Source organism: Esox lucius, chromosome 10 (genome assembly GCF_011004845.1).
Source record: "Esox lucius isolate fEsoLuc1 chromosome 10, fEsoLuc1.pri, whole genome shotgun sequence".
NCBI classification, from domain to species: Eukaryota; Metazoa; Chordata; class Actinopteri; order Esociformes; family Esocidae; genus Esox; species Esox lucius.
In genome coordinates, this window is record NC_047578.1 from 22,406,826 (window position 1) to 22,430,887 (window position 24,062).

The 24,062-nt window shown below is 41.4% G+C and overlaps 3 protein-coding genes across 5 annotated transcripts; all 3 read right to left on the reverse strand.

Annotated features, from left to right (window-relative positions):
- Window positions 1-731: 731 nt before the first annotated feature.
- Window positions 732-10,250, reverse strand: lypla2 (lysophospholipase 2). Of its 3 annotated transcripts, none has more exons than XM_010900297.5 (10): window positions 10,146-10,250; window positions 7,880-7,972; window positions 7,506-7,537; window positions 7,330-7,395; window positions 7,105-7,152; window positions 6,847-6,917; window positions 6,610-6,683; window positions 3,148-3,249; window positions 2,749-2,925; window positions 732-2,651 (listed from the first exon to the last, which is right to left on the reverse strand). In XM_010900297.5, the coding sequence occupies exons 2-10, from the start codon at window positions 7,955-7,957 to the stop codon at window positions 2,601-2,603; spliced, it is 699 nt and encodes a 232-aa protein (XP_010898599.1). In that variant the 5' UTR covers window positions 7,958-7,972; window positions 10,146-10,250; the 3' UTR covers window positions 732-2,600. The 3 variants fall into 3 exon arrangements, with proteins under 3 accessions (XP_010898599.1, XP_010898600.1, XP_019905937.1); XM_010900298.5 differs by lacking the exon at window positions 10,146-10,250 and adding an exon at window positions 9,741-10,113; XM_020050378.3 differs by lacking the exons at window positions 7,880-7,972; window positions 10,146-10,250 and adding an exon at window positions 7,769-7,813.
- Window positions 10,251-11,066: 816 nt separating this feature from the next.
- On the reverse strand, window positions 11,067-12,892 carry pithd1 (PITH (C-terminal proteasome-interacting domain of thioredoxin-like) domain containing 1). Its single transcript, XM_010900296.3, has 6 exons — window positions 12,557-12,892; window positions 12,115-12,158; window positions 11,906-11,983; window positions 11,673-11,777; window positions 11,465-11,573; window positions 11,067-11,342 (listed from the first exon to the last, which is right to left on the reverse strand). The coding sequence occupies exons 1-6, from the start codon at window positions 12,746-12,748 to the stop codon at window positions 11,241-11,243; spliced, it is 630 nt and encodes a 209-aa protein (XP_010898598.1). The 5' UTR covers window positions 12,749-12,892; the 3' UTR covers window positions 11,067-11,240.
- Window positions 12,893-13,260: 368 nt separating this feature from the next.
- On the reverse strand, window positions 13,261-23,822 carry eloa (elongin A). Its single transcript, XM_010900295.5, has 12 exons — window positions 23,579-23,822; window positions 22,387-22,443; window positions 21,808-21,923; window positions 21,096-21,682; window positions 18,773-19,158; window positions 18,407-18,518; window positions 17,202-17,357; window positions 16,632-16,729; window positions 16,049-16,229; window positions 15,465-15,594; window positions 14,208-14,365; window positions 13,261-14,029 (listed from the first exon to the last, which is right to left on the reverse strand). The coding sequence occupies exons 1-12, from the start codon at window positions 23,648-23,650 to the stop codon at window positions 13,968-13,970; spliced, it is 2,115 nt and encodes a 704-aa protein (XP_010898597.2). The 5' UTR covers window positions 23,651-23,822; the 3' UTR covers window positions 13,261-13,967.
- Window positions 23,823-24,062: the final 240 nt, after the last annotated feature.

The following is a 24,062-nucleotide window of genomic DNA, read 5'->3' on the forward strand; positions in this document are numbered from 1 at the left end:
GAATTAATAGGAGTTTGCAGATGTTATGTTAAATAAGGCCAGAAAAGAGGGAATTGCAATAGTGCTAAAAGCATCCATTTGTCTTTCAGTATTGGCCTGGTAGAAAAACTGATAAAGATTGTCATATTTCTGATATGGGCTACTATCACACCGAGACTTTTAGCTTGGTGTGTCCATTTTAGTTCTAACGAGTAAAACAGTCTTATAGGTTTATTTCTTTGGGCCTAGGCAACAATAAAAACCTGTTTTATCCTTGTTTAGTTGCAATAAAAGTTCTGCCATCATGTGTCAATTGGGCTAAAATCATCAGGGGATACTGAAATATATCAGTATACAACGTATCATCAGCGAAACAATAGAAATTAATACCATGCTACCTAATGATGCTGCCAAGTGGTCATTTATACGCATTTTACAGTGACTCTACATATTGTGAGAAGGATTAACAGAATAGACAAAGACTTCTCTGATTGTTGAGACTGGTACCTGACACAATTGAAGAAATCAATGCCCTCTTTCAAAAAATGCACTTGTAATTTCAACCTTCTCCATTCTCATTCAGCAATCAGTTTCTCTTGAGTCGTTTTTTTCCCTAGTTCCTCCAGGGAATTTTGTTATTTTTATGGCTTTTCAACAGTCCAATATCACTGGTCACTTGCAATTTATAGTTCACATGAAAGCAATGTTAGTGCCCCAATCACATTCCAGAAGAAATATGCCCAACTCAAATGTACTGTTGTTATTTGCATCATTTATTCCACATACAGGTGTCTTAAAATAACCTGAGGGACCAACAGTCACTCAACATGTTTTAGCAAGTCAAATAAACAAACAAAGATGAGATGACGAAAAACATTGAGACAAAATGAAAAATCGTTATGCCACAACTGTAAAAACTCAACCAATGACAAGATACAGGAAAACATACATTAGACACCGCATTCAACCCTGTCCCAAAGGAAGTCAGGGTATAAACATATGGGACTGGAAGGCAAAAAAAGATGGAAGGGAAAGAAACACAGAAAAATTAACACAAAATCATTAAAAATTTTGCCCACTATTACAAGTGAAAGGTAACAACAGACGAGTTGGGTCAAGGAAGATGACATACGGAAAGCTGTGATAAGACAAAGGAGACATTCATTAAATAGCGGAACAACAATCAATACAGATGTTTAATTCTCCAATGTCCACCATTTTAACTTAGGTTTCAGTAATACAGAATATGTAATCATAAAGAGAGAAAACATTCACAGAAGGAAAAAATACAGAACACCTGATTTTAGCACACTGACTCCTCAGTTAAAATTCCGACACCCAAGCTCCACGAGTTGTTCAAGATTAATGCTGTTTAAAAATCACCCTTAAATTAACAAGAGCTTTTTTTCTATCAAAGACAGTGTATACCCATTTTAGGAGACAAATTAATTATAGCACTGGATAAACTGACCTTTAATGCGGTATTAGTGGATGCCTGCAAGTTGTCAAATCAGTAAATAGTTCTGCTTGACAGTATAAATGACCAGTCAGAGTGACAGAATTGATTTGTGCTGGACATGGGAATGAAACATGGCTCACTGGTCAAATGCTAGATGCTGAGAGAATGACTGGGAAGAACTGCATTCAAATTAGTCAAGTTGTGTCTATAGTTCTAGTTCTGGCCCTGGTAACATGCGGTGTGATACTGAATTACATATGCATTTAAGCTTTGCTGAAAAATACTCAAGAATATAGCGCTCTTAAGGCCTAAACTTTTTAGGTGTATTTAACATTTCCATATATTTTAGTCAATACAGTTAATTCAATTATTAACTTGTTTCATGGTCCATCCATTGGAAACAAAATAAAATCATAAATATACAATTCATCAACAGTCCTAAATTGCAGTAAAGAACAGAAAATGGTGGCAAAAGTTAATGGTCCATTGGTTTCCTTTATTTCAATTGAGTTATTTATAATGTCAGATATTTCAATCAGCCAAAGCAGTGGCCCCCCCAGGTATGACAGTGGCAGCAGCCATGGGGAGTGGGTGCTGGGTCTGGGGCGTGACCTCCACGGTATGCAGTGGAGCGTCGCAACCGGAGTCACTCCAGAGAGCATCAGACCTCGGGGTCCGAAGAACGGGACCACAGGCTGCTGAATCCGCACTCTCCACTAGGTCAGCCTCTCTAACACTGGGCGGCATCTAGGGGCAGGAGCAGCCCACCCGCTAACTACCGGGCTCAGAACCTGACTCACTGACACACACAGAATTATTGGGTATGGGTGGGGGGGGGGGGTGAGGAGGGCTTAAGGGTGAGTTGAGTTTGAGAGGAAATAATCCCAGGGGAATGTAATGTGTGAGTCAGTGATTCTCCCTCAGAAGAGAAGATAGGTTTAATGTTTTTAAGAACAGTGAGTCCAGTATAATGAGTGTTTGATTTCTATGGAATGAGGTGAGAAAACGAGGATAATGATGGTATTACGTGAAAGTTTGTTCGTGTGTGTGTGTGTGTGTGCGTGCGCGGAGGGGGCGGTGTTAATGGCTGTTTCCTGTGGGAGAATGGCAGGTCAGAGGTGAGAGGTCAGTGTCTAAGGGTCACAGTAGGGTTGAGGCGAGGTCAGATACGGGGCAACTGCTTCTCAATGAATTCCTTCACCGCTGCCATCTCCTGCAAAGCAAAGAGGCTCATAAACCAAACATCATATCATATGGATAAACTGCCACTTTTTGGATGCCATTAAAACACACGTCAAAATTCCATTTACCTGAGGACAGGAACTGTGCATGAGTCCTGGGTAAGTTCGGAAGGTGATTTTCTGAGGGTTGACGATGACCTTGAGCTTCTCCGCCGTCATGGCCCCAAACTGCACTGGGATCATGGGGTCCATCTCCCCGTGACACTGCAGTATGGGCATGTCTTTATTCCCACTGGCGCTTGCCGCCTGTCGGGCACAACCGAGCATCACGTCAAACAAAGTCAGGACCCGATTCGAACACCGAATCAACAGCAGTTTGTTCATAGATACACAGTCGCAGAGATAGAGAGATAGGTACAAGTTTCGGAATCCATTACGTAATAAAAAAAATTTAAACTGGACGTTTCCGGGAACTGAGGGTACTGTATGGGGGCGAGGGCTGGAGAGAAGGGAACGATGTAAATGTACCTGAGGGAAACTCTTGTGAAGCGGTAGCCAGCAACTGAGTGCGACCACGCCTGCCAACTGCTGCTGACATGTGAGGGCAGTATACAAGGATAGAGCCCCACCCTGGGACACAAAGAACAGTAGAGAGACATAGGGTAGAATGTGTTTAGACCCAGAGAGGTTTTGTTCCCAGTTCTCAAGGTTTACACAGTTCAGAAAGCATTGGTGGTAGAGGTCTTAAATATTTACACAAGCCAGTGGCCTTGTGGTCAGTCCCCACTCTGAGATGACTGAAATATTAATATGGATGAGATTTCACTTGCTTTTAAAAAGGTGCACTCCAGTCACATGATCAACCCACTGAAATTACCAAGCTCCTATAAAAAACACACCGTTTTCAAAAAGCCAAAGCCATCTCATGTTTCAGAGATTGCTAGCAATCACAACCCCAATCAAAAGGAGGTTCAAGTATGCTTCAGGGTGGTTGTTTTCAACAGGATACTAACTGTAATTTTGTCTAATGAAAACCAATGATTGGTTTGGTAGGTGAGAATTTTCACCTAGAAGATTTCGAATGAATGATTATGTGACCAGAGCTACTCTTTATGAAACCTAACCAGCACCAACAACTCTTGTAACTGTGTGTGAACCTGTTTTACTATCTTACAGTTAGGTTACTGATGTTTGTTAAGTTTAGGGTTAGGTGAAACAGAATTTTTTTGTAGTAATAAATTCTCATTTTGACAGAGCATATACATATATTCAACAGTTTAATTTTACATCATGCCATTTGCCGGTTTCTCAAAACACATTTGTACTAAAGCTACCCATGAATGAAAACATACAATCTGTTGAGTTACAGGTATAACTAGTACAACTCGGTAACTGGTATGTCAAAACATCACAAAATGAATGCCACAAAAACATAATGAAAACCATGCAAGCAAAAAGTAGGTGGCACCAGTTGACTGCTCAATCATTCAGCCGAGGGATACGCAGAAGGGTGTTTTGGCTTATTTATCATATTTAAGGCTGATAACTCAGATTTGTCAATTTAACAATTGAAAATATAGATGTTTAGATTAACCAATTTTATTGAATGCCAAAAATAATAATTAAAAAAGCTCACTGAGAATGACAACAGCGGGGTTAGATCTGTGTGCAATTGATAAAAAGCAATGCAAATTTTTTCCCCACAAGATGTATACATAGTGGACAAGCAGATACTTCCCTCTCAAAATCACTATAAGCAACGTATTAAAAAGTATGAAGAGTGACAAACTTTAAAAGAGAAAAGCACATAGCTGCATCTTTCATTCAAGGTAGGCAAAAATGTATGTACTTTTCAATACTATTATAACATTCATAGTTAATCAGTGTTGTGAAACACATTTCATTCGAACATATAATAAAACAGTTACTACTGGGCCAAACACAACCCAAAACAACTTGAAATAGACAAAAATAGCGCATCATAGACCCTATTTAGCCAAGCGACCAAACGCAGCTCTTTGCATTATGTTTTCCACAGGGTGTTATTTCATTTACTTAAAAGAGGTCTGTGTTTTGTGTAGGTTTACAGTACACCAAGGGTGCGTTTGATAACTGTAAATATCCCTAGGGCAAGGTGACAATACAATTTCAGTCAATGAATCCAACAGGTTTGAAGAGATGCAAGATTGGTGTCATTTCATGAAAAAATATGGGACCAAAAACTAAACAGAAGTAAATGTAACTCTTGTAATCCCTCAATTCCCTATAAAGACATTATGACATTATCGTATCAATATTATGATCTCTAGAATCAATGTTTATTTTTTCTTCAAATTACTGTAGCGGCCGCTGAACAGGCATGTTTCTTTGACAATAATATTTGTGTAAATATCACAAAATCTACCTGATCAAATCCTGTTACTATTTTCCCATGGAGGTCAACATTAATGAGAAACTAGAAAAGGGTATGCTGTCATTTGACTTACTTTTTGTTTTATGAATTTCTTTACTCAAATTGCTAGTGCCAAAGCACTAGTGCCAAAGCAGCTTTTTATGTTAGAAGAGATTGTTTCTGTGTTTGTTATCTCACGTTTCTTCCGATTTCATTCAAATATGGAAAATGCCATTGCTAACTCGACAACTAACTGTCCGGTTTGTTTCATCTGTCAGACTAAAATCAAGCTGTCACTTTCACTAGCTAGGAAAGGGTGGAGGCAGTAATGTTGTACTTCGCTGACGACGTTGTCACTTAGATTGCAATGATAATCTACATCTGCCAAAAGACGTGACACATACTTTCCCTTATCATCAATGAAATTTGCCTTATGCTTAATTTATTATGTGGACATTGGCTGTGGGGACCTAATTTGACTACTGGCTCGATCTACTGTTTCGTTTTAAGCAAACGTAGATGTTCGTTCTTCTTTCCAGTGATTGTTAATGGGAGAAAAATTATTCCAAGTTAAATTAAAGAAAAGTGTGTGCTCTTTAAAACAAAGTTAACTTGTAATTGTTATTTGGTTTTTGTGCGAGAAAACATTATTTATTTTGGGAATTCTCAGTAATCTACAGCAGCATTGTAGAATTCTATTGTAATCTAAAGCAGTGGCCCCCAAACCTTTTCAGTTACTGTACCCCCCAAAAGATTTTGCACTGCTTGGAGTACCCCTGAAGTAACCCCACATGTTAATTTCACTAGTAAGCCTATGGTGTCGATAGTGTTTTAATGTACCCCCAGGGGTCCCAGTACCCCTGGTTGGGAACCACTGGTCCAAAGGGTTACATTAAGAAGTTCTAAGTCAATCAAAATTTAGTGGTACTTTTTTATTAGAGGTTGCTAATGGGGAGTAGCTAAATATTCTCCTTTCAAGTATATTGCCTAATATTATTTGAGGTTTTCTTTAGCACAGTAAGCACTGTGATTCAGTTGTGATATCGTGACGAATCATAATGTATTGAAAAGTTCCATTTGTATTGTGATATATATCGTATCGCAAGGTACTTGCCAATACCCACCCCTAATGCACACTTGCATGCAAACACCGGATTTATACTTGCCTTCCACAAAATAAAAATGTTTGCTGATAAATTTCAGAACAACAGTTTCATGTGTATAGCATTTAAAGACCTGTCTATTGACTCTGAGAGCTTGTGAAATGACACATTGTGTTTCAGGTGTTTGTGGAGCCTTTGTTAAATGAAACCAATGAATTTAAAAGCTGGTCAGGTAAGTATCTCCAAAGAAAAATTTCTGGATCCCTCTATAACATGTCATTTACATATAAAAACAGAGATGTTTCTTTAATAACAACATTTTCAATCATTAGGAACCAACACCCTGTAATAAACTGGCTTCCTGTCCACCGGTTTTACATCCAGCTGCCTCCCGCTGCAGAAAAAGTATATGCTCCCTAGGCCAAGGCTTGTACAATGCTAATTACTGTACTTACTCATTGGCATAACACCTCCAGAGCGTTTCAGTGACCTCACCTGAGAGAACCCTCCAAGCAGCACACGATTAGCAGGTATCCCATTCTTTGCTTCATGGTCAATAATGGCTTTGACTGTGGAGAAAAATGAGAATAAAGACTAAACACATACCTGGGGGCGAGGGAACATGATGCATAGCTGGGTATGAGCTAAAAGCTTTGTGAATTTAGGTTGGTTTGATATTGACGAGCATTGCACAGTGCTGGCATAGTACTACTGTTTCACTAAACAACTCACTGTTCTCCGCTGCCCTCTTGATGCCAGCCTCATCCTCTGGGGAATCTGGGCTGAGACCCATTAGGTCAAACCTACAGAAGCGTACAGATCCATGGGCAATCGATTTAACACACATTTCAAACATCAGATGTGTCCCAGGTAAACTGAGGAGGTATTTGTGTGGGTCTGGGAATTTACACTCATGCAAATCTGTTTTCCACTGATGTTTAAAGCCAGACCAAGTACATATCTTCCAGATTAGCACAAAACATGACTCACCATGAGGGCATAGTCATCTTCATATTAAGCGTGACTGGGATTCTGGGCCTGTGGACAAACAAGTGAATTTGAAATAAGAACACATGGGTGAAGGTCTGAAGTGAAGATATAGGAAACCACCAAAGATAAGACTGGACTCTAATTGCACTGGACTCCAGAAATGGACAGACTGAAGAAGAGAAACAAACGTCAGTAAATATGCCAGACCAGCAAGCTGACACTTACGCATGGGGACAGATATACTTTACATGTGGCAGTCGGATAGCCGTCATGGCGTCCGCCCAGCCATGCCTGACAGAGGAAGAGAAAGAATTTAATTCAGAGAAGGAGTTGCACTCTGTACGGATTAGCCTAATCCATTACACAGAATGGTTTACACAGAGTATAAAACAGAAACTCACCCTGAGTCACCCAAACCATGAAGGAAGATCACCTGTGGTGGAGATAAAGTGATCGACAGTTTTAATTTGGGTAATAGTGCATTATAAACCATACATAACACCAATGAACCATTATAACAACCATATCCTATTTGCTTAATGGCCCAGTGAATAAGTAACAAGAGTTTAAAATATTGAATTCTCTATAACAAGATCATAAAATGGTTTTCATTGAACAAATGCTTGCAGACCTACTAAAAGCTTCTTTTTTTTTTTTTAATTACTTCTGATAGTGCTATGCGGCCCTGCCAAATTAGCTTGGGGACGGCGTCTCTTGTACTCGCTGCGATTCTGAGGGACGGCAGCTACATTACGGTGTGGGTGTGGTCTCTCACCGCGGCGGTCTCCTTCTCCGTCCCAGACACCGTCACGGCCTCGGCGAGCAGCGGCACAGACATGTTGTTGCCACACATACACTGTAAGGGGTGCTAGAAGGGAGGGGGGAGGGAGGTCAACGGCGCTGGCTGGTTATCAATACAGCTATTCAGCATGAGGACAGACGTGATGACAAAAGAACTGAACATGCCACCGTTTATGGCTGCTTTGAACCAATGAGACTGAGAGGAATCTCTTCAGTCAGCAGGTTCTAAAACTCATTAACTAAATGCACTCCTAACTGCCTTGATGTTATTAACCAAAATGCCGAAAGGCAAGTACTAGAGCCATCGTCTATCCACTGATACTGGAGTAGCGGCTAGCTATAGCACATTGCTTTCAAAGTCAACATTTAATTCCCTTAGTGTCTGGTTAAGGGAGATTAAACAACAAAAGGGATGAGGGGAGCAAGAGAGAAAGAAACAAGAGGGAAAATGAAAGTGGCTACTATATAAACCTTCAAGTTTATTATACACAAAGTTAGGCCTAGAATTCCACCCACCTGATGAAGGGCCGTTAGTGCAAGCAAAAGAAGAAACAGGAAAAAAGCCAATTCAGGGGAATGAGAATGTCAGGCTCAACAAGAAGAATGAACAGGGCTGTGCGTCACTTGTCACAAATACTATGTGCCCTGAACTGAAACGCATGCTCAGTACTGTCGCCTCATTTCCTTGTCATTGTGTCAGCTATTGCACACTTGCAAAGGCCAGAAATCTGTCTTAAATAAGGCACTAAGCGATCTTCAAGATTTGATGAATAGATCCTTTGGTTCAGTTTAGGCACACCAGCCAAATTGAGTTGTTTGAGCATGGGGATGTGGGATGTATTCCCACACAGGGTTTGGGAAGGGTCTTACTAAAATGTAAGCAGCTAATATTGTAAATTGCTCCGCCTAAGAATATCTGTTGAATAACAACTGAAAGCACAACAGCATGTGAGTTATCTTCTGTTAGATGTGTTCTGAAGCAAAAGGTAATTGTATAATAGTACTAGCATCATTGGTACAAAGTGGGGGCTTTGTTCCTGCATGCCAGTGTAATATTGGACTTCATGCCATCACTTAACCAGCCTGTAATTGTGTTTGCAAGGTATGCAAACATCCTCAGTTCCTTCTTAGATAACAGAACGGCCACAGTAGTTTGTCAAGCCTTGATTCTCCATGATCCATTGCCTGCAGTGTGTAGATGGCTAAAACGGGATAGAAATACACTTACTAATTATTTCTTCCTTCCTATGATACTAACAATGCCGTCCATGCGCATCTATGGGGTGTACTTGACTAGTTTCAAATTCTCATGACTTACCAAACTGGCGGGACAAAACGTTGTTTGGTTCAATAGTAATTGACGTAAAACTAATGCGTCACCCTAGACATCTATTATCGTATATTTACAGGCATAACCAAAAACAGTTACATCCCTATTTCCGCTCAGTGAGTAGTCAGCGCAACTGTCAATGGCAGGCCCTGTAGTAAGGTTCACCCGGCGTGTAAATTATAGACTGCGGCAGCCGGTCGGTATTCAACCAGAAACAAAGCGTTGCATGCTACTAGCTAGCTGGATGTATTCTGGCTATAACAATGAATTATGCCAGTCAAATGTAACTATATTTTCAGGTGTATTTAATCCGATAACATTTCCACTTGACATAAACATGTGACAATAGCACACGGATAATCTGTGGCTCAAACTACGGATATGTTGTTCAGTGCCTACTTTGTTAACTAACGTAGCCGACGTACAGGCTTCAACTAGCAGGTAGCTAAAAGGGAAGATAGGGTGGTGGTGAAGAAACAACAAAGGGGGCTAAGAAAAAATGTACCTTGTTACCCGATGAGGAAAACTCTGGAGAGTTGTTATACGTACAAAGCCGCTAGCTGGTTTTAACATAGAAAAGCTAACTACAACCCACAACCCGGCAGCTTAATCCTTTCAGCTTCCTAGCTAGTAGCTATCTACATATCCTCACAAATACTAGCTAGCATAGCACGCTAAACACAGACCAAACCATTACAGTGTAATGGTATTGTCTGTCAGTACACTGCCATCCGCTTCCTTTAAGCTTGGTTCTATTTATGACACGAGTGGTACGTTCGACCATGTATTTGAATACATTACTTCCCGATCCCCCTGAACCACAGCCGTAATGAAAGCCCGGGTTCGATTCGGACGGGGTAAACGAGTAATTGTAAAACCGTGGCCCGCTAAAACAAATTCATACACTCACCGTTTGCTGTCCCAGAATCTCAACGGAACTTCCGCTACTGGTGAACAGATGGGCGGGGATTCACCGAACTGATGTCATCATATCCACGCCCTTCCTCGTGTTTGCACTTGACCGTACACTCTAGCCATGACTCCAGAAAGTGACGTTTACTAATAACTATAATCACTCAGATGTGTACAAACTAGGCCTTAAAACGTTCCTAATTAAGACCTATATGACCAGGTAAATGTTGATTATAAGCGGTAACATTTTATTATTTTGCACATATATTTAATAATTGGCTAGTTCTGAGCTCCCTTTAGCTGGTCATTTAGGTCTTAATTTAAGAACCTTGCTGAACAGGTAAGCACTTCTACTTGGTACTTTTTACAACCTTTACCAGAGCTGTTACCAGGAATCCTGGGCACTTAGAGATAACATTGATATTATTATGATAAGTGGGGCCTGTCAAGCTAGAGCTCTGTAAATCCTACTCTGCTTTCCTCTGGTTAGCTGCCCAGGACCATTCAAAATGCTGAATATGAAATGTTATTGTAAAAAAAAACTGGGCATTAAAGTTTAAATATATCAAGTTAAAAAAAGTAGAATTTATATTTGTTTTGCCAAAAGCCTGACTAGAAATCAATTGTTTAAGTTACACTGACAATAAATGCAGCAATTATATTAGGCAAGTGAATTACATTTCCGTTTTTCATGGTGAACAATTCTGTATTGCTCATAGTTTGGATGAAGAATGTATTAAAATGTAATGACTCAATCACTCAACCATTCAAAAACTCCAACAAATTTGGGTTGTGACCAGATTTGGGTTACAACCCGCCAATTGAGAAGCCTTGTTTTTAATGAATAATTGTGATACTTTTGATGTATTAACAGTGTTGCCAAAATATGACCTTAAATGTAGTACTCTACCAAACCAAAAAAACTCTATGCCTCCACTCTTTATTGTCAAAAAAATAAGTGTAACAACTTAGCAAATCCAGACTTTACATGGATATTCAGCATCAGTCATAATCAGACCTCAAAAGACACAGGCCTAAGTATGCACCGTTACACTTCAGGCTGATCCAACAGTCTCCGAACCCCTTATTCTTCTTAAGAAATGAAATTTGTTTGTGGGATGAGGCTCTCGACTTTATGGTCTGCAGGGTTAGCAGTTGCCTCGTAGTTGCAGATGGTCACTTCATGTCTGTGAGCCTAGAAAAATGAGGTTTTAAAAGAAAAATTCTACTGTGTACTTTCACGAAAAGAACTGTCTGTAAACCATCAGAGCTGTACAGGATTTACATACTCGAGGTAGAGCTCAAGGTTTTACTTACTTGGAAGAACTCCCCTCTCAGCCCAATGTAGTAGATCTTTGTGGATTCTGTCCCAAAATTCCGTGATATGTGAATTGACAAGTGATTAACATTGGAGAAACGGGCAATCCTGGAGAAAAAATAATAATAATTATCCAAGGTTGTGGGTTTTAGGTTTCATGGACACTTAGAGATCAGAGTTCACAGAGTATATTTACATTGCTCTTACTTTGTTGGGTATTCTAGCTGAGCCAGGGGATCTCTATTGAGACGGAATGCTTGGTCAGGCTCTCTGCCGGTGTCATCAAAAGACATTTGGGGTATGTTCTTGTACCTACAAGATGTTGTTCGTAATAGGCGGTTATATCAAATTGTAGACAGAGTTCATACATGCTGCACTGGGTTAATGTAATTCCACAGTCCGTACCGAAGGTTTTTCTAAGAGGCACAGTACTCACTCACAGTCTCATTTCAGCAGGATGCGATTCATCATCTTCACCCGAAATTATGATTCCTTTTAGCTTGACACTTCCTGTGAACCTGAGAAAAAGATGGTTGGTTAAAAAAATTAAAAAAAAATTAAAAAAAATGTACAAACATATGATGAAACAAGGGTATAAAGTCAAAAAAGATAAAATGTTAAAAGGAGTGTGAAGGAGGTATTTACATACGGGATATTGAACAGGAGCTCTTCATCAGCATCACTCTCCACAAACTGCAAAGGATAGAAACCGTTTCAAGATCATTAATGGGATATAACTACTACATAGGCTAATCGTTTGGCAGATAAATGGCAAGAGAAAAGCGTTTACAAATAGAACATATGACAGGTCCCATCTCTTGAGCACAACTTGTAAAACTTACACAAAAAACATTTGAATAAGTTAAAGAGAATGCGTATTTTTAGGGATGAACCACATCACCCACTTTTGGCATTATACTAGCAAATTATATTTTTCAGCAAATCAATGTACCAATGCCATGCAAACATTTGTTTCATTTACTGCAGAGCCAAAATGGCAGCTGTCACAGCTGCGTTACTCTTAGTTTTAAGATACAGGACTTCATAATTTCAGAAAAAGCAAGCAAAAATAGTCTATAAAGTCAACTTACCTTCTCCCGGTCTGTCCGTTGATCCCATGGTTTAAAAACAAGTTTCCCGTCGCCTTCTCTAGTTTCGTTAAGGCATTGCAGTTTCTCGACGTCAATGCGCTGGTACAGTGCATACTCCAGGCCCCGTTCCGCTGGCTCGTGCTCATCTTCACAGCAGCCGTGGCTGTGTCCACCGTGACCATGACCAGACATTGCAGGTACTTTACCTTAAATCGCACTTCAGATAAGTATAAGTCCAAAAGTGATTATTCGGGTTCTCCAACTAGTCAGCCAAGTTGTTTGTTTCAGACTGAGTAGGCTGGTTTCACTATTCCACAACATTCTGGAGAAAACGTTTCAAAATCACATGTACGACAATAGCCAATCAAGACACACGTACAGACGCAAAACACCAACGTGCCCTTTTGATTGGCCTGCGCAGGACCAATGAGATAGCAGGTACATGTATAATCCATGCCTTATCAGTGCGTAAAGGGAAACTATTCTCATTGGATTTGTACCCCCAAAATATTATTTTTCCACGAGTCATCATTGATGATGCTGTATTAAATTCTAAAGATTCAGAATTCCTAAATAGAGTGGGGCATAAAAAATTTACTACATTCTGCACGTAGTACTGTGTTTAGTTCTATTGTTAGATTTGAGCATTATAATTATCTTTCAAATCAACACCAACACTGCACATTAAATTAAATCCACAACAATCCAGGCAAAAAGTCAATTTTATTAAAAATGTCCATATAACATTTATTAAAATCTATTAAAATTACTATTTGATCCACTTCCATTTGGGCCAGGGGTCCCAGAGTTGAAAATAAATACAGAAGAGTGAAACTGCAGGGTCCTATCACTTGCTTTTTCCTCTTTCTCCCTTTTTGTGTTTTCCTCTTCCCGCACTCACTTCATTCTTCACTCATCACAGTGAACGAGATCAAAGTAGGGATGCACACGTAATTTAGCACTGAACACAGTAGGAAAACAAGGTGTGGATGCACTGGAATAAAAAAAGTCTACTCCATTGTATTTAAAGACATGCTGACTGTAGCAGCACAACGCAATTTGATGTGTAAATAACTTGTGTAACATGACGAAGCTTAGTTCTGAGCCAGAGTTCAACTGTAGTGTATGATGCAGCATGAACTTGTAACAAAATACTGGATTTGCCTTTGACGTCTAATTTGGTGTGTGTGTGTGTGTGTGTGTGTTTTGTGTCTGTTTGTGAGGGGGAGTTGCCATAGTCTCTCAAAACTGTTAAAAATGGAGTTCATAAATTTGTGTATGTAGGAAATGCTAAAATAATGGTTAACATCTCTCTCAAGTTGTGTGTGTGTTTGAGAAACTATTATCATTCACTGAAATAAAAGAGCTTAGCTCCTACAATCTCTTCCTCAATCACTCTTCGCATTCATCTCTATCTGCGGGAGAATCTGTTCTTGAAAGCTTTGATAGTTTTGGCCATCATAGGTGCGATTTCTGCAAGACAAACAGACAATGCCTTTTAGCGGAGGAAAAGGAAGACACAAAGACTTTTACATCTCATGAGATTAAAATCACACATTTTAATCAAATATAACTTTTTTCTTCAATGTGGTGTAAAATATGATCTTTTATAGATATGGAAAATACACACCCTTCTCCACAAAATACTCACTTTTGACCTGTGGCTTGTTGTCTCTTGGGCTGGGGTTGGGGCTAGGGCCACCCCCACCGCTGGGACCTGAGGAGCGCAAGGTTTCAGGGGGACTACCGTGAGAAGAGGAGTAAATGGACTCAGCGGAATGAGCGCTGTACGACACAGCTGGCCTTATTCTGTGCAGGGGGGAAAAACAGGATGGTCGAACCAACCAAATCAGTGTATGGTATAATCTTTTTTTTTTTTAACTCAATCTTTGACAAATTCTTTTGAAAACTAGCAAACAATGAAATGAACATTTTAGAACTGTTTTTTTATTTTTTGCTCTTCTCTGCTCATTTAGCCTAGCTGCTAACCTCACCCTGATGTCAGACTGAACAATTTTCTCACTTTCCTTTCCTGTCTAGCTTTCACAATTTCTCTGAAGCTCACAGTCTCCCTGGAAAATCTAATTGGCAGAAAAACGTCAGAATGAATTACCTCATTCCATGTCATCCTCGGGCACTGAACCTACATAACATGACCTAGCATTTCTCAAACATTATGTACATACTGTATTTGGTTAACATAGCATTTGTTAATATTCAGTTTAGTGTTTCTCTGTATATGTAAATGTGTGACAATGATTCAGAAATATTTCTATAGGCCCTTTTCTTCCCTTTTCACTTTATCCTCACCCTACTGATGGGCTGAAAATCAAAAAATCTGCTGCTTCGGTCTCTTGTCTTTCCGGTCTTATATAAGGTCCACTCGCTATTCTGGCATCCCTGAAGCTGTGTATCCTTCTGAAAGTTTAGCAAAAGCCAAAACATTTCAACAGGAGATTCAGTATTTAGTTTACCGGTGAGTTATGATTCATAATCCCTCCATGTGAGCTGGTAGCCTTTATAATACCCCATACTGTCATGCATGGCTCCAAAAATCCACATACAATCTTAAATGCCAACTTGTAAATCAGGGTTGTCCACCCTGTCCCAAGACAGCCACCCTCCAGAAGATGTTTTGCTCTAACCCCCATTGTAACTAATCCGATTTATTTTATCAAATACTTTTAGAATCAAGTACAGTATATTCATAGCTGGATTAAAAACCAATAGGGTGGTGACTCTACAAGGACAAGGTTGGGGAGCTCTGAATTGTAAATTAAAATATATGGGGTTTTATGAAACTGATCAGCATGCTAGCAACGTCGTCGTATATAGAAATACAAAAGTGGCCATGAGAGAAGCAAGCAGCGCTTCACTGCATGTGACCGGCGCGCTAGTCTCCGCATACTTGATGGGAGCGGCAGCTGCAGTGGAGCTGGCGGTCGAGGTGCTCTTGGTACCAAACTTCTCCTGTCGCCGGCGGACGTCCCGCGGGGGTTTGGCGACGGAGTTGACAAATGCCATTTTAACCTGTCGACCTGCCGGGGAAAAACAACGATGAACACAGGCTCCCACACAATAAACACCACTTGTGCAGGTTAAAGGGGCAATATGCAATTTTTTTTACTGTACTACTGGCATAAACACATGCAAAAATGACCAGTAGACAGCTGCAGTTAATGTTTTCAGTTAATGTTCCAAATAACTTTTTTCAACTAAATAGATTTGAGCACCGGTCCGTCCATCAGTTTGCATTGACTTGTAGTCTTGCTTTATATGCTCATAGTACTATGCTTTCCATCCTAAACCACCCTGGACCAGCTGATATTATTCTGGTCTTGTTTGATAAGGGAAGACGAGGAGACAAGGTGCGTTATTGTTAAGAGGCAGGATTCTACACAGTGCCCCTTTAATTTCAACAGTAACTCCAGGTTACAAGTACAGTGTGCTCATAACATAACACAGCTGGTAGGGACGGCATTGAGACAGCACCTTTGGGCTTGTTCGCATGAGCCGAGCTGATGTTCTGGGTGAGCATGCGCAGGCGCTCCTCACGCTCGTCGTGCTTCCGAAGGTACATCTCCCGCCACGACTCATACTCTTGGGGCGTCTCGTGCTTGAAGTCCCGCTGGCAGTGGCGGTGCCACAGCTCATCCGACTCCTCGGTGAAGCACTGAGCAAGTACACAAGCAGATTACAGAAAGCTACACATGTAAAGTATAATTTCATCATGTTTTCCTCAAGATAACCTTGGGAACCTGAAATGACATGTTTCCCACCTCATCTACCGCCTAACAAACATACAGCAAGCACACTGTTATGCAGTGATTCCCAGAATTCACAGGGTGTCAAGCATCTCTCAGATAAACCATGTAATTAGTTGAAGACGTAATTTAAAAATGACCAGTAGACAGAAGCTGAGGTTTTGTCATGAAATATATCCTAATTTAGTAGTGGGTAAACACCATTCCATGTCCAAAGCAGTTAGATGTCATGGTTTTACTTCTATTCGTTACCTAAGGAGTTACTGGTGTGTGTGTGTGTGTGTGTGTGTGTGTGTGTTTATGCATGCTACCTGATTGCATTGTTCAATGCGGTACAGTTGTTCCGGCGTGCATCGCTCCAGTACTGGTTCTAGAATCTCAAAGGGCACGCCTCCAACCTCATCAATTGCTAAGCAAAAATACAGTCGAAAGCTTGTCAAGTGTCTCTCAGATAAAAATATAACTTGACAATTCCATGAACAGAAGCTCAGGTTAGAATACGTTTTCGAAAATTAATATATGTCCTCCAATAAGAAGTCCTTGAGGGGGAAAAAAACCACACTGTCTATGTTCAGAGCAGGATTAAAGACCGGGGGGGGGGGGTCACATGATCCTCTCAGTTAAATGTGTTTATTTTTTCTTCAAGTGTGCCAATTTATCATAAGAATCCAAACCACAATTATGGTGTTGGCGTTTGAATGACAGCCAATAAGAAATGGAGGTGAGTGGTGAACTTATTTGCCTTCTCTCCTTTTGGAGAAGGCAAAAATGTAGTTACATGCACTACATTAACAATTTAACTAAATGTAATAATAGAAAGTAATATACAGATCTTTAAATAAGCACATCAACATTGATTCCCAAGGAAAAAAGACACTCACAGTCAATGTTGTTTTGAAGCACCCTAATACACTGTTCGTACAGACTCATCATCTTGGGCAGATAGGATGTCTTTGAACCTGAGTAAACTGTCATTTTAGAGTTAAAGCGTCTCCCGGTGAAGCCAGCGTCCTCTTCTGCATCATTTGACACAGGACCTGCAGGAAAGAGGGAAAGTAAAACATGAGAAATGATTGACAACCAGAGCTAACTGGTTTAGGCCTGGTCTAGAGAATACGATCAGCTTACAAATGTCCCCACTTTACAAGTCCAGACAAATCCAGAACATACAAAGTATACTCCCAAAACCCACACTAGCATAAAATACTGTAGATTTAGCAGAGACATTTACATGCACAAAATACTACAATCACTGTCAATACACACTATAATTCTACTTCTAAAACCCACACCAGTACATGACAGATATAGTAGTTCACATGAACAGAAAATTACAATCACTATGAATAAACACTATGATAATATAAAGCTTTGTATAAAGAATAAGTTTCCTAACAATGACGTTTACATGGAATAATCTGAAAAAGATACATTTTGCCTGACGCACATTTTCTAATAATGGGTCACACCCTCCTCTACCCACAAAACTACCTGTATTATTTGGGTCACAGATTCTGGCAGGATGGGTCCATTTGCTTACGCTAAATCTGGATCCATACGCAAGACACAATAGAACCATACAAATGTTTTTCCACTTAACACAGTTTGTGCTCATGTGGCCCAGAGGGGCTGCTTCTCCTTTTCAGCAAAAGTGGAATCCATCTGTTGCATCGCGAAGACCAAGCATTTCCGTGATGCCACCTCGAGCCCTGCGCTGTCGTTTGCCTGGTTGTGGCCAGGTGGTTACATTGTTTTGTCTGCATACGAGACTGCCACTAACTGGATTTTTCTGTTTGTTGAACCGTTCCTTGTAAATCATGGACGCTCGTGTGTCAATTTCCAGATACCAGAACAGGTTCCCCTGGCATCGACAATCATACCACAGTCAAATATGCTTAGATCACTAGTTTTTTCAGTAATGATGTTTAATCAAACAGTAACTAAGCTGGATCAGACCTGTCGGGGCATCACACCTAATAAGCTAACTACAGATGATATTAGCGTGGATGGAAAATAACACTGACTGGGAATGCATTCACAGTGGTATGCACACAGCGTAAAAGAATCAACATGATTAGAAAAACACCTTTGCGCCTCTGAGGAGACAATGGCGTGAGATCAATGGATGGCAGAGGTCTATAGTTAGGTTGGATGGCCGGCAAAGGGATTTCCGGAAGCATGGGCACAACATCGATCACCTTGGGTAAAAGAGTACATCAGAGGTGTTCGGTCAAGAACTGGACAATAATGACATTACAAGGTTAATCAAAGGCAACTAGTTAGTAAAAATCAAGAGCAAGAGGACTATGTCATTAACTGTAAAAAATTACATGTATCTGAAACTAAACCGTTTTACCATTATACATATTTTTTTTTAAGTGCTGTCCACAAAATATGGAAATTTGCTATTGTGTCGACTGAGGACAAAAGTTCAAAGAAGGTCTGGCCGTACCCTCCTGCGCTTCTCAGACACGGGGGTCGCCACCGTCGGGGTAGAGGCATGCTCGGCTCTCTTGCTGCGGCTCCCGTTGGTTTTGCTGGGTTTGGACTCCTTGCTGGGTTTGGACTCCTTGCTGGGTTTGGACTCCTTGCTGGGTTTGGACTCCTTGCTGGAGGTAGGAGCAGCAGACGAGGGCTGGACTGGCGGACGAGGAGGGGTGTGATGGTGGGACGAGGGACGACTGCTGCTACCGGGTTTCTTCTTCTTCTTGGTGGGAGTCGGGGCGTCATATGTGAGGAAGGATTCAAAGGACATTGTGGGGGTATCGAAGGCCTCCTCCTCCTGCTCCTCAGGAGCCAGGCCTAATACAGGGGAGTCTCTAGGATCCCGTGACCTCCCTAAAGTGTAACAAGAAGAGAAAGATGTTACGGGAGCCCGTTGTCTAGAGAGTAGTGGGTGAGATACAAGCCGCATCTTTGAGAATAAGATTAATGGGAAAAGTTAACAATAATTGAGTCTCTAAATCAACCATAAGAGAAACTTTACAGTGTGACCATATGTCAAAAAGGTAACTGACGATTTGAAAATAATCTATTAAAAAAAATCTGGCATTCCTCCCCCAAATGGAAGCTGGGTGAATTACAACATTCTCCATTTAAAAAATATATACCCCTCCCCCACTGCATAACATCCTGGAGATTTGTGCTTGTCTTTTTAATTTCGGTAGATTTTTTTTTGGTTATGAGAACAGTTACGGTATAACAGTTATGGTATAATGAATCCCTACATTATTTAGTGCAAGTCTTCTTACATAATCACACATTGAATGAACTGTGTAGATAATTAGCAACTGTGAAATTACAAATATTTAGTCAAAACAGCTTTTCTTAATTACATCAACAGGCAAACATCACAGCCAATCGCAGTACTGGTGGGTAGGTGAAACACCGTCATTCCACTCTGACTGCCGACCTATCACGGACATTTCTGGAAATTACAATGTATAGCACCTTAACAAAACAGCCAGACTCAGCTTGATAGGGGCAGCCACAGATTAGGACGTCATTAGAGAACCAGCCACTCTGTATACACTCACCTAAAGGATTATTAGGAACACCATACTAATACTGTGTTTGACCCCCTTTCGCCTTCAGAACTGCCTTAATTCTACGTGGCATTGATTCAACAAGGTGCTGAAAGCATTCTTTAGAAATGTTGGTCCATATTGATAGGATAGAATCTTGCAGTTGATGGAGATTTGTGGGATGCACATCCAGGGCACGAAGCTCCCATTCCACCACATCCCAAAGATGCTCTATTGGGTTGAGATCTGGTGACTGTGGGGGCCATTTCAGTACAGTGAACTCATTGTCATGTTCAAGAAACCAATTTGAAATGATTCAAGCTTTGTGACATGGTGCATTATCCTGCTGGAAGTAGCCATCAGAGGATAGGTACATGGTGGTCATAAAGGGATGGACATGGACAGAAACAATGCTCAAGGGGCCTAAAGTGTGCCAAGAAAACATCCCCCACACAATTACACCACCACTACCACCAGCCTGCACAGTGGTAACAAGGCATGATGGATCCATGTTCTCATTCTGTTTATGCCACATTCTGACTCTACCATATGAATGTCTCAACAGAAATCGAGACTCATCAGACCAGGCAACATTCTTCCAGTTTGGTGAGCTCGTGCAAATTGTAGCCTCTTTTTCCTATTTGTAGTGGAGCTGAGTGGTACCCTGTGGGGTCTTCTGCTGTTGTAGCCCATCCACCTCAAGGTTGTGCGTGTTGTGGCTTCACAAATGCTTTGCTGCATACCTTGGTTGTAACGAGTGGTTATTTCAGTCAAAGCTGCTCTTCTATCAGCTTGAATCAGTCGGCCCATTCTCCTCTGACCTCTAGCATCAACAAGGCATTTTCACCCACAGGACTGCCGCATACTGGATGTTTTGCCCTTTTCACACCATTCTTTGTAAACCCTAGAAATGGTTGTGCGTGAAAATCCCAGTAACTGAGCAGATTGTGAAATACTCAGACCGGCCCGTCTGGCACCAACAACCATGCCACACTCAAAATTGCTTAAATCACCTTTCTTTCCCATTCTGACATTCAGTTTGGAGTTCAGGAGATTGTCTTGACCAGGACCACACCCCTAAATGCATTGAAGCAACTGCCATGTGATTGGTTGATCAGATAATTGCATTAATGAGAAATTGAACAGGTGTTCCTAATAATCCTTTAGGTGAGTGTATGTCGCAGGGTCCAAAAAACTAAATTCACATTGAACTTCTCACAGGGAGGTCACTTGGACTGGTCTCACACTCACCGTCGCTTCCGGCTTTCTTGTCCTTCTTGTTGTCATGCGGGGTGGCATGCCGACTGTGCTTGGAGGCCTTGCTGCTGTGCTGTGGATCCCTCTCGGCACTGCGTTTCTTCCCCTCACCTCTGCCGCCGCTAGTCTGGGCGTGGCGTCGCTGCCTCTCCTCGTCCCGGTCTCGATCGCCATGGGAACCATGTTCCCGGCCAGGCACCTTGCGTGGTTTGTCATGTCGGGCCTCTTTCCGTGGCGGGCTGGGCACTGGCTCTGGCTCCGGCTCCACTTCCACGGGGCTCTCGTAGTCCTCTAACTGGTACCCCCCTCGCTGGCCACCGCCATGGACTGGCTGGGGGGGGCTGTAGTGGTGCTGAGGGGGGGAGTAATTGGTTCGGTAGCCTCTTTCATCGTCCTCCTCCTCCTCCTCTTCGTCCATCATCCCCTCCACTTCATCGTCCTCCTCCTCCTCCTCCTCCTCCTCCTCTTCTACGTGAGGACGCTCCTCCGGAGAGGGTTCCCGGACACGTTTGCGGGGAGGGTCCATTCCCTCTGAACCGCGGGGGTGCCTGTGTGCCCTTACATCCTTGCCGTTGCCAGGTCTGTGAGGAAGAACATCAAAGCCAAAGGTTTAATACGCTTAATAATCCTGGCACAACGGAACAATTGGCAGTTGCTGGCAAAGAAAAGTCTTGAGAATAAAAATCCCCAGGGAGGGTTCCTGTACCTTTCAGCAGACGGTGTGGGAACCAGTTTCTTCCACTTGGCCACAAGGCTCTTTGCAAGATCTCCAGCGAGATCATGTTTTCGCAAAGAATTCACAGTTTTACCTACTCCAGTTTCCTGCACCATAAAGAACAAAAGTGATGGACGTTAATAGGAAAGGTTCATCCAAAATGATTGGTACATTACATGATTGCGGGTGGTGTCGCATGTGTGTCAGGTATTGAGATTCAGAGGTTAACTAAAGCCAGCCCACTACCAGTGCAAATAAAGCAGAGAACATTAGCAATTCCATCATAAAAAGTAAGCATGTCCTGAAGGTTGTTTATGACAATTTTTAACTGCACATCAACTCTTACAGCTGCCACTGATAAATGCTGATATCATCACGTTGCAAAACAAGGGCCTGTATTTGGCTTCCTCTTTGGGACAAAACTCAAAATGTTGTGAGTGAGTAACTACGGTGCAATGCAATCAGTGTGCGCCTATCTACAATGCTGTCTTGGAAACCAAATAACTAAATACTATCAATGTGGCATTGACAAAAGAAACAAAAATCATGATTTGAGTTTCAAAATCTTACCACAAGGATATCCACAGTCATAGGCAGCTCACCCAGTCTTTTGAGGGTCTTCTGTAGCTAGATAGTGCAAACGTAGAATATTTACAGACTGATGCTTACATCCTCAGTACTGAGTAACTTCTGAGAAATACTCAGATTAGCAAAGTGTACAACAATTACTGTATTTCAAAAGGAAGCAGGACTATAGCTTGAAGGCTCTCTCAAAATAAGCGACTGCTGATCATTAAACTTACAATTTCCAAAGCGACTTACAGTAGAGTGCATACGTTTTCATGCTTTTATATACATGGGACTAGAATTCACAACCCTTCCGTTGCAACTGAGGTATACACTTTTCACTGAATGTCAATATAATTCGAACTTGTACCGACAACATAGCCTTACTTTGTGATGTTTGCACCATGTATCTGTTCCTTAAAAGTGGTCTACTGCTAGTTTCCCAGTGTCTGTGGTGTCAAAGTTCGTGGTATTTTTAGGATGTGTTTAAATCAGAATTCACCACACAAATGTGCCCAAATTGCGCACTGTCATGGCGTCATTAAGGTTTGTCCGTTGTCGTGGTCTACGTATTGGGATGATGAGGTACTAGCCAGACTATCCGGAGAGACTGTGTTTATTAAAGTTGATCAGTTTAATGTTTCAACAATGACACGGCAGTGTGTGCGGTAATTGCTTTGTTCTCTCTTGTTTTCAGAATACCATTTGGCTACAACCGATAGGCTACCGTAGGCTATAAGATAGGGACTATGTATGTGAATACGACCCAATGTTGACTATTGTTTTCCTTTTAACTTAGACTAATCCATTAACTGAAGTGCGACAATGTATCATAGGCCTGTTCTGATGTTGCTGACACTAGATCGTGCTTATAGGATTGCTGTAGCTGTCTATCATTGAAACACTTACTGGCTACATTATTAGCACTTGGTAGAAGCAGTGGCAGTGTCCGTTTTTATAATATTTCCATTGCTGAATGTCCAGTTCTGCGGACTTGGCAGGTAGCCCGGGGAGTAGGTTTAACTTATCATAAACTCTGGTTAAGAAACCAAGTTAGTTAGCTAAACCTTACATGTCGTGACGTGATCTTAAATACAGCAGTAGATTTCCGGAACAACCTGCCACGCAACAATATTTGGAAACGTTGTAGCGGACTACAACCTCGCATTTCCATTCTAGGCCTTTCGATCATTACCTTGCGAGGCTCTAAGTTGTCGGAGAGCCGGGACTGAAGTCTCTCCACTGCTCCCAACAGCTCCTCCGCCATGTTTACAGCTGGTACCCTGTGCCCGGAAGCAGCTACATTACTGCAAAAATGGGCCTGGCAGGTCCTAGCCGCTGCTTCAGTTAGCCTACAATTGATATATGGCGCGTTTCAAAGCTCAGACGTTGCTCAAGCTAGTCAGATAATGCAATGCCTGGATAGCTATTTTACCAATCATTTAAACAAATCATATGTTCTAGAACTCGGTCTGTGTATGACACTGTCAATGACGTGGCATGAAAACATTGGTTAATGAAGGCTACATCTGAGTAATGGAACGCAACCATGTAGATTGACGGAACTACGTCATAAAACAGCTGACAAAGGATTAACCAGCGCCACCTTCATTAAACGTTAAGTTGCTTATAAAAATGTCATCTAGGCTGATAAGATTCCTCATTCTGCATGGCAGGCG